Source organism: Bos grunniens, chromosome 13 (assembly GCF_055505025.1).
Source record: "Bos grunniens cultivar Pamir isolate PY7600 chromosome 13, Bosgru_T2T1.0, whole genome shotgun sequence".
NCBI lineage: Eukaryota > Metazoa > Chordata > Mammalia > Artiodactyla > Bovidae > Bos > Bos grunniens.
In genome coordinates, this window is record NC_141177.1 from 8,210,818 (window position 1) to 8,226,375 (window position 15,558).

The 15,558-nt window shown below is 50.4% G+C and overlaps 2 protein-coding genes across 2 annotated transcripts in view; both read left to right on the top strand.

Moving 5' to 3' along the window:
• SLC13A3 (solute carrier family 13 member 3) overlaps positions 1 to 2,451 on the top strand; it is an 83,329-nt gene extending 80,878 nt beyond the window's left edge. Inside the window, exon 13 of the mRNA XM_086330816.1 lies at positions 790 to 2,451. Within this exon, the coding sequence (XP_086186942.1) occupies positions 790 to 966 (177 nt within the window). The 3' untranslated portion in view covers positions 967 to 2,451. The remainder of the gene's footprint in view (positions 1 to 789) is intronic.
• A 6,936-nt stretch (positions 2,452 to 9,387) lies between these two features.
• On the top strand, positions 9,388 to 15,115 carry OCSTAMP (osteoclast stimulatory transmembrane protein). Its single transcript, XM_086331248.1, is given in 5 exon segments — positions 9,388 to 9,520; positions 10,520 to 10,623; positions 11,279 to 11,398; positions 11,400 to 12,470; positions 14,265 to 15,115. Coding segments are annotated over 5 exon segments (1,794 nt in total). The 3' UTR covers positions 14,631 to 15,115.
• The last annotated feature ends 443 nt before the right edge of the window (positions 15,116 to 15,558 follow it).

Sequence of the window (15,558 nt, forward strand, 5' to 3'; positions counted from 1 at the left end):
CCTCCAAGCTGAGCCTCTTCCTCCGCCTGCTTCCTACTGCCCTTCCCCCTCCACTGGCCGCCTCGGATGATCGCACCGAGCAGTTCAGGGGCTGCAGACCCTAAACTGGTTCTATAGAGAAGAGGGATCTGCCCGACTAGTTCTTAGCTGATGTAGGGTCTCCAGGGACGGAGACCCCAGCAGGACAAAGGGAGAGAAAACAAGAGTGAGCGGCAGGAAGACAGAGCAGAGAGGCAGCAGGGACCCGGGGAGACAGACATTCATTCATTCGCCGGTTCATTCACTGTACAAGTGTGCTGAGCACGTCCGTGTTCCAGGCGCGGAGGTGGTGCCGGGTAGGGGAGACACACACCTGCCTCCAAGGAGACAGGAAATGCAAAGCAGGGGGGATGTTTAACGATCAAAGCAGGTTGTTTTCAAGTTGTGTGATGCTGGGTGAGCCAACTGCTCTGAGCCTCATTTTCCCCTTCTATAAAATGGGAATAATAATAAGAACAACCCTAAAAGGGTTGCTTTCAGGGTAAATGACATAGCTCTGTGACAACTGCATGGCACAAGGCCTGGCTCCTAGAAACCACTGAACGAAAGGGGACGTTATCAGCTCCTCGAGGGTCAGCCTAGGTGTGTAAAGATGGAAGCGTCTTGGGTATCAACCGTCCTGGGTTTGCGCTCCCCCTCCACCTCTCCCCAGGTGTGCCATCTGGCGTGAAAGACTTTCTGACTCTCAGTTTCCCCATCTGTATAATGGGCCTCGAGTAGAACCCTGCCTCACTCTGGGCTCCCTTGCAGGTGCGGACGGGACTCCTGATGAACCTGATGGGCGTCCTGCTGCTCAGCTTGGCCATGAATACTTGGGCACAGACCATCTTCCAGCTGGGCACCTTCCCAGAGTGGGCCGACCTCCACTTAGCCAACGTCACAGCACTGCCATCCAGCTTGGCTAACGGCACATATAGGACCCTCTGAGCCCCTCTCAGGAACTCTCTTTGGGCTGGGCCCTCCCAGGGGTTTCACCATCCTCTGCTGCTGGGACCCCACAGGCTGATCAAGCAATTCTTCTCTGTGATCCAGTACACAGCAAGCAAGGGTGACTTCCAGTGGTCCACTCGGGTCCACAGTCTCGTTATCTAGGATACCTTCTCGTTTCCCACACAGTTCAGGGAGCCACTTCCTCCCAGTTCTGCTGCCTGAGAAACAAGCTCCTTTATCTCTGAGTTGATCTGTGGTTAGGATGCAAGAAAGCCCAGTTTCAGCAACAGTAAGCCAATCTGGAATGGTGTTTGTCTTGAACAGCTGGGGCAGGAGACACCACTAGCATCCCTCATTGATGACGCGAGGTTCATCCAGAGACAGCATCCTGCCTTTAGGGGTCACCTTCCTTCCAGAGCCTGGGGCTGTCGTGTCCCCGTCCAGCTGTTCCCGCTGTTCCCAGCTGGTGTGTGCTCTGCTTGGTGGGGGCCGTTTCTGAACCAGTTGTTTGAATATCGGCTCTGCTGATACCTAGAAGCCAGGGTTATTTTCAGTCCCTGGAGACAGCGGGGGAGAGACAGATGACATCCTGAGGACATGGAGACTGAGCAGAGCCTCTTTGCTGTTTCTCTGGGCTCCCAAGCACCCAAGGGGGAGTTCTAGACCTTTCTACCCAAGCTTTTTCGGATTTTCCTGATTAGTCTGAATCAGTGTGGCCACAGTTCCAGGGTCAGGCCAAGCGTGGGCCGTGTGCCACTAACAGGTGGCCCATGGCTCCTCCAGCCAGGCGCCTCCCACACGGGCCTTCCTGGCTGCCGGCTTCTTCTTGTTCCCAGAGCTGCTCTTTGCCTCCCTGCCCCCATCCCAGGTGGTAAGCATGTGTGATTAGCAAGGGCCACATTTTCCAGGGGAGAGAGAAAAGTCAAAAGAGAAATCAAGGCCTTGTAAAACATCCAGTGTCTTAGGCAGGGAAACCCCGTAATCCTCTTCTACAAATAAGAATAATGTCCCCTGAGCCGGGGGCTGGTGGGGCCCATCCTGAGGGATGTGCTCCTTCCATGTTTCAAGCGGGAGCATCTAGGGACCCCCACCCCTAGGAACAGCACAATTTGGATGCAGTCAGCCCAGAAAGCTCACGGCCCCCCTTCCTACGCCTCCGGGGGATGCGGTTCCCCCGAGCAGCCTGGCTGGGGAGCCGCACCCTGGGGACTGCACTTGCTCTTGGAACAGTACGTGTGAGTCATGGACCTTTCCCTGGGAGCGGCAGGGAGGAGGGAGAGGAGGCTCCCGTCCTTCCTGTAGGGGCGTCCTTCAGGATTTAGTCACAGTTACAGCCCACTGGGATTGGGGGGTGCCCTCCCATAGGAAGGGGTAGGGGAGAAGTTCATTCACAGAGAAACCCAAGGGGCTTATCACCAGATGAATAGTGATTTCAAATACTTCTGATTGAAAAATGCTGTAAAATAAAGAATGTTAATCAACCCTGAGCCTGGAAATCATTTGCCTTGATAGCCATAAAAAAGCTGCAAACCCCACATTCTGGAACTTGGGGTGTCACAGAATTGACCTCATGTCCTTACTGCTCTCCCTTCTCCACTCCACTCCAGCCACACACTCCAGCTCTCCTGCCTCGGGGCCTTTGCGCATGCTCTCCCTGTTGCCTAGAACACTTTGCTCCCAAATATATGCCTGTTTCTTCATTTTATTCAGGTCCCTGCTCAAATGTCACCTCCCCAGAGAGGCTTCCTTCACCATTGGGTCTAAATATCACACCGTTACTTTTTAACCCCTTGCCCTGCTATAGTTTTCTTAGTATTTAGTCAGGATGCTGTATTATTTTCTTTTTTATTAATTTTCTCACCCTCTAGAATATAAACCTATGAGAATGCAAACTTTCTTTTGTTCGGTGCTGTACGTCCAATACTTAGAGCAGTTTCTGGCACATAGTAGGTGCTCAGTAAATATTTGATAAATAAATCTATGCTAGAAATTATGACAAAACCATCTTGCTGTTTGACCCAGGGTTTATTTGGCTTATTTCTTTATTCATTTATTCTTCCATGTATTCATCCAACAGTATTTATTTAGAACCTATTTTATGCTGGTTCACTGTCCCTAGCCACATAGAACTTATCCCAGGAGACAGGCTGTAGACAGGTAAACAAATAAGGCGACTCTGGGTCATAACATGGGCTAAGAAGAAAATGAACTGGCCAGTGTAACAAACCTACTCTGAGGCTCTGTTAGCTGGGGTGGTCAGGGAGGGCTTCTCGGAGGAGGCAGCACTGGACCAAGGCCAGCAGGAGTCAGCCATATGCTCACCCTACTGTTGGAGGAAGGGGGATGGCAAGGGTGATACAGCGTAATTAGAAATACACCAGTAACTCATCTGTAACACACAAGAAATACCCAGAAGTCAAAAGAGACAAAAACATTGCTTACCAGTGGTTACATAACAAATCAGCCCAAAGTTCAGGGCCGAAAAATGCAACACATTCCTGCATTTAGTCAGAGTTCAGCAGGTATGGTTTTATCTCTGCTGTACATGGTGAGGGTGGGGCCGCTCATCTGGGGGTTTTGCTGGAGCTGGAATGCCCATGGTGGCTTGGACACCCCAAGGGTCATGTGGCTTCTCAGGAGCTCAGCCTGGGCTGCTGTACATGACAGCGGACTTCTCAGAAGGCAAAAGCAGAAGCCACAGGGCCCCTTAAGGCCTGGGCTTGGGAGTCCAAAACATCAATTTTAATGCATTCTACTGGCCAAAGCAGGTCACAGGGTATTGTGACTGTGCTGCTAAGTACAGTTATCATCTTGATTTTACACACTTCCATCAGCCTTTTTGGAGAAGGAAATGGCAACCCACTCCAGTATTCTTGCTTGGAGAATCCCACGGACAAAGGAGCCTGGTGGGCTACAGTCCATGGGGTCGCAAAGAGTCGGACACGACTGAGCGACTAACACATACACAAACATTGGTCAAAGCAGGTCACAGGGTTAGCCTGGTTCAATGGGAGGGAAATAACTTCGCTCCTTGATGGGAGGCATGTCACCCACAAACAGGAGAGAAGATGGCTGGCCACCAACTTTGGAAGCCTTCCATCATGGCACTCAAGAGAAAACTGAGTGAAAGATACAAATAGGCCGTTCTGAAAAAGGATGTGAAAGTGGCCAGCAGGTTTCTAAAGAGATGCTCAAATCGCTTGTAATCAGATATGTGCGAGTTAAACCAAGACTCAACAATGCATCCATCAGACTAGCAAAAACTAGAGAAGTAGACAGTGAGTGATGGTGAAATGGGAAGACACAGAAACCCTCATGTTCTGTTGGCAAGACAGCGGACTATCATTGTCATCCTGGCAAGCACCGTGGCAGTAATCAGGAAGATCCACCATCAGCATTCCCTGTGGCCCATCTGATTCTTGGGCTTATATCCCAGCAAAATCACCCCTGGATCCCTGAAGAGATAATATAGGAGGATATTTGTGCCAGTGTTGTTTGAGGTACCAAGGAGCTGGAGGCCATCACTGGAGAATGGGGGGTTATTTCACGCTGGGGAAACATGGCCACAGGTGGAAGTGAGGAAATGTGGAGTGATAGAGAGGAAATGGACAGATTTCAGCATGTACATCAAATGGAGGAGCAGAGTCATGTGGGCAGAGGAATGGAAACCCTGATGGGAAAAGGAAGGGAGGGGAATAAAAATCATTGAGTCGGAGTTCAGTGAACTGCACTGGACACCTGGCTCCACCCATATCATCTGTATGACCTTAAGCAAATCCTTGTCTGTTTGGACTTTGGTTTCCCCATCTGAGAGATGGGCATCATAGTCAGGGTCTCAGAAAGAGATGGTAAACACATAAAGTAGCTCATATGAGGAGATTTTAGTAGAAGGTCTAGTTGCAAGGTATGAGCAGATGGTTGCTTATGGAAACCACAAGAAAAAGCACAGACCCTGGTGGTGATGGGAGGTAGGACCAGCCATGGAGAAGCACCTTCCAGCCCTGGGGCTCAAGGACAGATGCTGACCTGGAGCTGGAAACTTTAGTCCAGGGGCATATCCAGTCCTTGGTGACCCCATAGGGAGGTAGCCACCCTGGATCTCCCTCCTCCCCTTTCTCTCCCAGCTCTCCTGGGGCTCCCCAACCCAGCTACATTGGTGGGGGCTCTCCAGAACCAACAAGATGCATATATATGGAAAGAGTTGCAGTTCGAGTCTAAAGGGAGTCAGGGGATGTCAGTCCTTTGTTCTATGCAGGCCTTCAACTGATTAGATGAGGCCCACCACACAAGGTAGAGCAATCTGCTCTATTCAAACTCCATTGGTTTAAATGTAGAATCTCATCTGGAAACACTTTCACAGAAAGACCTGGAATAATATTTGACCAAATATCTGGATACTGTGGCCCAACCAAATTGACACATAAAATTTACTATCACACCAACAGAAGCCAGAACGCAAGGGGATCCTTTGGTGGATCTCATCCAGGTCCTCAATACATTTTTATATTGACTGCATGTTGAAAGGATAATACTTTGGATGTAATAGGTTGAATAAAATATTTTATTAATTTCAGTTTTGTATGACTATTAGAAATCTTTTAATTATGTGTGTGACTCACATCATTTCTCTTGGCTAGCATGGCCGACTTGATAAGAATCTAGCCACCTCTCTACCTTCTCAAGCCAACGGGATGGATGGTGGCAACATACTATACCCACAAGCTGTAAAACTCAATGACTCTGATATTCTACGGACTTCTGATTATGATTCTAGACCTGAAGACTTACCACTTCCTCTTTCTGTTCTGTCTTATGGCTCTGAATCCTCTACCCAGAAATTCCCCTCAACAAAGTTCATTCTATTTTTGATGATTCAGAGACTCCTTCCGGATATTGTGGGCCTGAACTCAGACTGCTGCTGCTGCTGCTGCTAAATTGCTTCAGTTGTGTCCGACTCTGTGCGACCCCATAGACAGAAGCCCACCAGATTCCCCCGTCCCTGTGATTCTCCAGGCAAGAACACTAGAGTGGGTTGCCATTTCCTTCTCCAATGCATGAAAGTGAAAAGTGAAAGTGAAGTCGCTCAGTTGTGTCTGACTCTTCGCGACCCCGTGGACTGCAGCCTACCAGGCTCCTCTGTCCGTGGGATTTTTCAGGCAAGAGTACTGGAGTGGGGTGCCATTGCCTTCTCCGAACTCAGACTAGCACTTATATAGGCAGAATTGACTGCCTATGTTTGCTGGAAAAAAGCCAAAAATATCTTCTGCCCCTTCCCTACCTTTGCTCCCATCCTCCCAGATTTTATGCATCCACTAGAGGCCCTGGAGAGATGACCAACATGGTTTTTAACCAATCAGCTCTTTGATGCCAGTGTGAGAACTAAGCAAATGATGATGTCTTCCCAAGACTCTCCCTTCCAACCACCACAAGGATCTGAAGTTTCCTTTGTGATGAGGCCCAGGCCAGGGCTCTGGTCCAGTGGGCACCGCAGAGGCCTGTACAATCTGATATGAGAAGCCTGGGGCTCACTCAGGCCAAGCTGTTAGCCCAGGTTGAAAGGAACAGGCCTGGAAAGTTTATATGTTGTTTACTGGACCCTGTACATACATTATCACATTGAATTCTCAACCCTAAGAAGTAGGAACCAGTATTCTCTTCATAGCAGAATATATTAGAGTTCAGAGAGGGACAGAGCCTTTCCCAAGGTCACACAGCACATTAAGTGGCACAGCTGGCATCTCAGGGCAGGTCTACGGCCTCCAGCCCAGGGCCCCTGCAGCAGAGAAACAGAGAGACAGCTCCCTGCACCGGTCCACTGGGGTTTCCTGCAGAGCCTGTGATCCAGTGGCCCTCATGCGGGCCCACAGACCTACCAAGATTGGCCTGCACATGGTCTTTCATTTTTTAAAAAATGCTAGCTTTTAAGTCAGGGGACTGTCACATAAAAATGGGAATGAGTGGCATCTTTGGAAAAACTAGCCACTCTGGTAATGTTGGGCCTCATTTTCAAGGGGCTTCAACCCTCTGTTCAGGGAGCAGAGTAGAAGCTACGCTTTTCGAAGGGTCTCCACGTGGCAGCTCACCACTCGTTCCACCTGGCTCACCCTGCTCCTTACCTGGCAGGTGCCTGCATTTCCTGCTCTTGATCTACTCTGGGTCCCCAGCTCTTGGCAGACTTGACAGTGGCCCAGCTTCCTAGGTTGTGATCCAGGAAGGGTGTTATGCCCTCTGAGGGCTGCAGGTGTCTCATCCCAATTGTGTGACTATGAGAATGTCACTTCCCTCATCTGAGCCGTGGGACGCCCTCCCTCAGGCCTGAGCAGTGACCCAGCCGATGTCCTTAGAAGGGAAATGACAGGGAGTTTGAAATGTCGCCTAGGTGTGCCCCCTGCACCAGTCTGTCCTGCAGGGTGGGGCGCTGGGGGCTCAGGAGAGGCCTCCAGAGGCAGATGGTCCTGCTGGCAGTGATGGGCACAGAGACCCTGGGTTGGGTGAGGGGCAGGGGAAGGGTGTCTACTTTCCAGAGAGAGATTGGCTTTCAGAAAGGCCTGGAAGTGTACCTGCAGGGCAGTGACTGCAGTAGAGCCCACACACAGGGAATTCATGCTGAATGCCTGTTCTTGCCAGGGCCGGATGCATCCCAAGGTCAATGTGAATCTTGTGAATTCTTCCCTCCCCACCAGTAGGGCCCAGGGGCTGACCAGGAAATTCTGGAGCAAGACTACTGACTATAAATTGTGGCTCTAGCTATTACTAGCTAAGCAGCTGGGTTGAGAGAGTTAAGTCTCTGGATCAATTTTCTGAACTGAAGAATGGAAATAACAGCATTATTGGGAGAAGCAATTCTGTGGGCACGAATAGAAGCTACTTAGGAGTATGCCTCACCCTTAGCAAGTGCTCAATAAATGCTAACTGTTCTTATAAGCACTCTCTTTTAAGAGGAGGAAACTGAGACAGAGAGGTGAGGTCACTTGCCCAAGGCCACACAGCTGGGGGGGAGGGTGGTGGCAGCGGGACAGAGCTGTGATTCAAAGCCAGGTCCACGTTGGAATAAAGATAGGAAGGGAGCTGAGAGAGGGTCCAGAGCCACTGATGTTGAAAGAGTCATAGCAGAGGTCCAGTGGTCTCCTGTGGGTTTCCACCCTCTAAGAGTTAGGGACCAGGCTCCTCTGGGGGCACATACTGTTCAGTGGGAGGGAAAGGAGCAGCTGAGCTGAGATCTATCCCCAGCACCACCATCAAAGAGCTGCATGGCTTCCCTGAGCCTCAGTTTCCTCTTCTGTGAAATGGGACTAATTCTACCTTCCTGATATCAGGTTTAGTAGTGTTGCTTGTAAAAGACCATTTCTCTCCTCCCACACCTTCCACCAGCTCCTGCCGGCCAGAAGAGGATAAGGCAGCTTGCCCAACCCCCTGGGAGGTGGACCCAGGCAGGGCGGGACAAGGCCCTCAGGAGCACTTGATTAAGGGCAGAAAAGCAGAAGTGACAGGGTTTCCCAAGTCCTGGAGGACGCAATTCCCCCCCACTTCCCCTCCACCTGCCATCGCTGCCTGAGCCCGCCTGCCCACATCTGCTGCTGTTCAGGAAGCATGAGGCCCCCCGGGGGAACGCTTGAACACCTCGTCAGGACCGGGTAGGTCTGGGGACTTTGGACACTGGGGGCCACAGCCAAGAAAACAGTCAACGAGCCTGATGGGTATGAATCTAGGTCTCAAGGTCTGCCGTTCCCTGGCAGTGTGAGCTCGGGAAATCTTCACCTCCATAAGCCTCACTTTTCTAAGCTGTGAAATGGGAGTAATAATAATGTCTGTGAGACTGTCATGAGAACTGAATGAGAAAATGCATGCTTACTGCTTGCCATCGTGCTTGGCTCAGAGTAAACACCCAGTGAATGGCAGCTGATTCCTTATCCTTTACAACAGTCAATGCACACAGTAGTACACAATATGACTTAGAACCGGTTTTCCGTTCCAATATCATTTAAATTATTAGCTATCATTTTAACAGCTATCATGTTCTGAATATGAATTATACAATAGAAAGCTTAATCCCAAATTAAAATGCCATCGGGGGCTGGGAAGACCGTAATTCATCATCTCTAACCTCAAGTGGGTCCTCAACGCTGCCCAGCATGTATATAACTTCTCTAGTTCATTTACTCGCTGACTCTCCTGGATAAATATTTTACACCTTCTTGTCCATCTTCAAACTTCCATCATCTCTTCCAGCATTCTCACCCTCAATGCTGATCTGGCTTCCTGCTACCCTGAACAAACAGAAACAAACATGTAACAGTCTACAAATACTTACGGAGCACCCACTATACACCAGACACTATTCTAGGCACTTGGTGTGTATCAGTGATCAAAAGAGACCAAGTCCCTATATTGGTGAAATTGATGCTCTCATGATAGATCATGGCTGACATGGTACTTGCTATGTGCCAGACACAAAATGACCCTGTGAGGTACCACTTAGGTTGTACCATTTTACAGATGAGAAAACTAAGGCATGTAGAAGTTAAGAAACTTATCCAAGGTCACACAGATGGTGAGTGGTGAAGTGGGGATTTGAACCCAAGCAGTCTGGAGGTCACACACTTAACTATTGCTCTGTTCTGTGTGGATCGGATGATGCTGATACATACGCACCTACACCTTGCCTGTCCATTCGTCATCACCTGTACCCATGTTCTCTGCCATCCTACCTACTACTGAGGATGAAAGGCCCCTGCTCCTTTCTAAGACCAGCCCTAGCTTCCATGTCCTGCCACCCACTGAAGGATATTACTCCAGGGACCTACCCCTTCATCACTGTCTCCACGCTTGATTGGATCCTCCATCTGCCAACATGCTAGACTTTCTCTAACTTAAATGAACTTGGTCCCACATCAGCTACTATAGCATTTCTCAGCACCTTTACTGCACAAATGACCTGAAACCGCCGTCTGCACTTATGTCTCATGTTCTTCTCTGTCCAGTCTTCAAGCTGCCCTTGTCCACATCACCAGTGACCTCCAGGTGCTAAATCCAATGGTCATTGCTCAGTCCTCATCTTTCTTGACCAACCAGCAGCACTTGGCACATTGGATCACCCCCTTCTTCTTGAAACACTCACTGACTTGGCTTCCCAAGCCCCACTTGACCTGGTTCTCAGTCTTCTTTGCTTTCATCTCTTCCTCACCTCCCAGCCCATGAACTCTGGAGTGGCACGAGGGTCTGTCCTCGGCGCTCTCTCCTTCCTGGCTACACACAGTCTTAAAGAATTTCATCTTCCCCATCTTTAAAGACCATCTATCAGTCCATGATTCCCAACTTTCTATCTCCCGCCTGGTCTTTCCTCTGAATTCCAGACTGTGTTTTCAATCACACATGGCAGTTCCGCCAAATGGCTGAATCAGTGTCTCAGTTTCCCCTCTGCCCCCTCCACTCAAGCCTGTTTCAACCACAGGTTCCCCATCTCAGGAAATATCACCTCAGGGCTTTCAGCTGATCAGACACAGATCTCCCTGCCATGCTGACTCCCCCGTTCTTTCTCTCCCACCCACAGCCAATCAGTCTGCCAGTCCTGTTGGTTCTTCCAACAAAACGTATCCAGAACCCGGCTCTCCTTACTATTCCTCTGTTATCACGCTTCAGAGGAAGCTCTATGAGGTCAGAAATTCTCTTCTGTTTTATTCATTCCTGTTTCTCCAATGAGTAGCACATAGTAACTGCTTAACAAATGCTTGTCAAATGAATAAATAAGAGTATAATAGAGGAGAAATTTTCCTCAGATCAGCGGGTCCACTCTCCCCATCCTCTAAATTATAGAGGAGACACTGAAGTCTATAAAGAAGGAATGTCTGGGGTCACACAGTGAGCTGACCAAAACTATGACATCAAGTGAAATAGCACCTCTCCCTGGGACTCCCTTGATGGCTCAGATGGTAAAGAATCTGCCTGCAATGTGGGAGACCTGGGTTCGATCCCTGAGTCAGGAAGATCCCCTGGAGAAGGGAATGGCTACCCACTTCAGTATTCTTGCCTGGAGAATTCCATAGACAGAGGAGCCTGGTGGGGCTATATACTCCATGGGGTTGCAAAGAACTGGACACGACTGAGTGACTAACACACCCAGCATCTCTCCCTATTTCTCTCTTGTGCATTTTCTCTTTTATCTGTGCTTCTCTCCCCATGACTCTTTCATTCCCCTGCACCAGTTGCCCTCACAAGACATAAACAGCCCAGATACCCATCCTCAGTAATCTGGGTTCTTTTCCTGATAACTCAGTGAGAATAGTCCTGGGGAAGGCTCTGATTGGCTCAGCTTGGGTCATGTGGGTTTGGGGTGGGTGACTCTGATTGGCCCACCAGTTGGGAGGTGTGCCCACCTCTGTAGCTAAGGGGGTGGAGCCTGTTAACAGTTGAAGAGTTTTTAAGACGAGGACCCCTGGGGAAACAGGCAACCCTCCAACCCTCCTGATAGAGGTTCCCCCGACTTACCTTTATGCAGGTGGAGATATTGGTACCTGGGGCTCCGCAAGGCCCTTGCCCTGCTGCAGGCCACCTGGATTACCTACTCCCAGCCCGTCCCAGCCAGTTGTGGCCAGCTGCTGACCCAGATCCTCCTGTGTGGTTCCCTGGCCCTTGCTGCCGCGAGTCTGACCTACTGCTGGCTGGCGTCCTCGCTGCTTTATCCTCTCGGGCCCTCGGCCGTGGTGGCCACTGTCTGCGGCCTCCTGGCCTTCCTGGGGCTGGTCCTGGTGCCCCCCGCCCGCTGCCTGTTTGCGCTCAGTGTGCCCACGCTGGGCACAGAGCAGGGCCGCCGGCTTCTCCTGTCCTGGAGCACCGCCACCCTGACCATCGCCGTGGTGCCCAACATCCTGGCCAACCTGCGTGCCACTGGGCAGGTGCTGAGGTGCGTCACGGAGGGCTCCTTGGAGAGTCTGCTCAACACCACTCACTGGCTGCAGACAGCATCCCAGGCCCTGAACCCTGACGGCCAGGCGGGCAGCCAAGGCCTGACGCTCCAGGCCCAGGGCGACAGTGCTGCTGCCTTCCGGCTCCACGTGCTCAGGGTCACCCAGCAGGTCCTGGAGGACTTCTCTGGCCTGGAGTCCTCAGCCCGGGTGGTAGCACTGGGGACCCAGAGGGTGGTCACTGGGCTCTTTATGCTGGGCCTCCTGCTGGACTCGGCCTGGTACCTCCACCGCTACCTGACCGACCTGCGGTTTGATAACATCTATGCCACCCGGCAGCTGACTCAGCGGCTGGCAGAGGTCGGGGCCACCCACCTGACGGCCTCCCCTCCAGCCTGGCTGCTCTGGGCAGCCCAGCCGAGGCTGTCCCAGGCGGAACTGCTGAGTTGTCTGGTGAGGCTGGGGCTGTTCACCCTGCTCCTGATGGCCATGGCGGTGACGGTGGCCATGGATTACGTGGCCTTCCTCCTGGCGCAGGCAGCCGTGGACTGGGCTCGGGAGCTGCCCGCTGTGCCCGTCACGCTCACCATCAAATACAATGTAAGTGTTGTGACCGGAAGGTTTGAACAGAGTCATTTCCTTGAGGGAAACGATTGCTGCTGTTGTTTAGTCGTTCAGTCGTGTCGGACTGTTTGCGACCCTGTGGATTGTAGCACCCCCCCCCCACCAGGCTCCTCTGTCTATGGGATTCTCCAGGCAAGAATACTGGAGTGGGTTGCCATTTCCTTCTCCAGGGGATCTTCCTGACCCAGGGATTGAACCTGCATCTCCTGCATTGCAGACAGACTCTTTACCATCTGAGCCATCAGGGAAGCCTAAGGGAAAGGATAGGGTTTGTTAAACCCTTGACTCATAATGGAATTTTACTTGCCCGCAGGTCTTTGTCCTTGGGTAAGCATGAGATCCAGAGGCTTTGGCAGATGAACGCGTTTAATTCTCAGGACAGACTAAAGCAGTGGGTTCTGTTTTTACCCCTATCGCTCTGGATACTGATACCCAGAGACATTCACAATAACTTGCCCCCCAGAGTCACTCCTCACATGTGACAGCATGTCCCAGCCTCATTTTTCTCATGTGTACAAACTGGATCTGTCCTCCTTACCCTACAAGATTACCATGAGCCTTAAAAAGTGGTGGTCTCTGCAAGTATCTAGTAGGCTCCATGCCACATAGGAGATGTTTAATAAATAGTGGCTATTATTAATAGCTCACATCTATAGATAATAGACTAGAGGTGACCTTACCAATGGTCAGGATCAGGAGTCCACCAACAATAGCCACAGGCCAATTCTGCCAGCTTGCTGTGTTTGTAAATTGAGTTTTATTGGACTCAAATTAGCCATGTACATGTATTGTCTATGCCTGCTCTACGAAGTTGAGTATCTGCAAGAGGGATTGTATGACCTGCCAAGCCTGAAATATTTACTATTTTAATAGTGATATATAAAATACCATCTATTTACTATTGGAAAAATTTACTATCTCATCTAGTTTTGTGATTTTTAACCTTCTTTGGCCACAATCCTTTTCTTTTTAATGGTAAGATCTCACACAGAAGTCCATTGTGTAAAACATGCCAAAGTATCAGACTCTGAGCTAAGAATATTCGTAGTTAATATTTATTGAGTACTTATTCTGCATGGGTTTCCCAGGTGGCACTCGTGGTAAAGAACCCACTTGCCAATGCAGGAAACATAAGAGATGTGAGTTTGTTCCCTGGGTCAGGAAGATCCCCTGGCGGAGGGCACAGCAACCCACTCCAGTATTCTTGCCTGGAAAATTCCATGGACAGAGGATTCTGGTGGGCTACAGTCCACAGGGTCGCAAAAGAATCAGACATGACTGAGCATGCACATACGTATTAATAGAAGCAGGACATTGGGACCCACCCTAGCTGGGACCGATCCCTCGATGGGCTGCATGTAACTCTCAATGTGACCTTAGGTTCCCATCTTTTAAATGAGGCTCTTGATAGAATCAACCTCATACAACTGTGTTTATTTGATGGATTAGAACGTCTGAAGTATTCACTAAAGGCTCAGAGGAGAGAAAAATGCCTGTAGGCATGAACTGGCTTTCTCTAAAGCATTCTCTGCAGAGTAATAATAATAAAAAATAGCATTTGGCCGGTGCTTTTCATTCAGCAAAAAGCCTGTTTCTGATTCCTGATCTCATTCGGCCCTCCTCAAGCTCAGGAAGTAGGGGTTACTTCCGCGCCCACTTTGCAGACATGCGGGCAGGGAAAGTTGGACCCGTCCAGCCCAGAGGCATCTGTTTGTGGGGGAGGGGATGGCCGGGGTGTCTGCTGACTTGACCTTTCCCTCCTTTCTGAAGGCTGCGTACACCATCCTGGGCTTCCTCCCCTTCCTCTTCAACCGGCCACCTCTGGAGAACCCCTACCTCTCTGCCCACAACTCCTTCCAGTGGGAGCTGCGCTTCACTGCCCCAGGCTGCCCGCTGCTGCCCGCCCGGCGCCCGCACACAGCCGCGCCCCTGGCTGCAGGCGCCTTGCAGCTCGCGGCTTGCTCCACGGTCCTCCTGGAGACCTACGCCCGCCGCTTGCGGCACAGCATCGCCGCCTCCTTCTTCAGGACCCAGGAGGCCAAGAGGGTCCGCCACCTTCATGCCCGCCTCCAGCGAAGATATGACAGGCACCGAGGCCAGCCGGCGCAGCCGCAAGACGCTTCCTCCTGCTCCTGACCCCCAGGCCGGGCAGCTAGAGCTCAGCACAGGTAGACAGACCTGCTGGACGCCTGGAAGGACACGGAGCAGTGAGACTGAGGGGAAAGAGCTTTGGCGTCACCCAGACCTGAGTTGTAACCTTGGTCCCTCTGCTGCCTCCCTGTGTAACCTTGGGTAGATTGCTTCCCCTCGCTGAGCCTTGGTTTCTGAAACTGAATAAGGACTGCATAGCAACAATTAATGTGACCTGCTTTGCACATGGAAATGTAGTAAGGATGGAATGAGACGGTGGGCAGCAAAGGCCTGGATAAACAGAAAAGGATAATGCACAGTGTGGACAAGCTTCCTCTGGGCAAGTCAGGGGGCATCCGTCCAGGTTGCTGTCCCCCGTAGTTGGAGACTTTGCACCCTGATTATGTCTGAAATGCCCCTGAAACTTATCTGTATGTTCCTGAATCCTCTGGACTTATTTATAGTCATTAAAATTTTCTCAGTTTTATAAATACATTGTATTTATTAAACTCTAAATTAGATTGTTATTCCTTTCCTTCCAGTTCCTTCAGGGGTTTCCAACCTAGGGTTGCCAAGTTTTGCAAATAAATGTACAGGATACCTGGTTCAATTTGAATTTTGGATAAACACCAAAACAGGTTTTGTATAAGTACATCCTGAAGATACTTACATGAGACCCATATTTGTTGTTTATCTGAAATTCAAATTGATGGGTAATTGTAGTTCATGGCCACTTCATCCCTATCGAAATTATAATACCGTCGCAACTCCTTACCCTGTGGGCTTGGTACTCCCTGTCTTTCCCTCTAGGTTATTTTCTGCCCTTCTCTCACCTGCTCTCTTTTCCAGGCATCTGACCTTTAGTGATTCTGTCATTCCCTTGACCTCTGACCTCTGGTTGGGCTCAGCCAACAGCATGTGCTGGCAGGAGGTC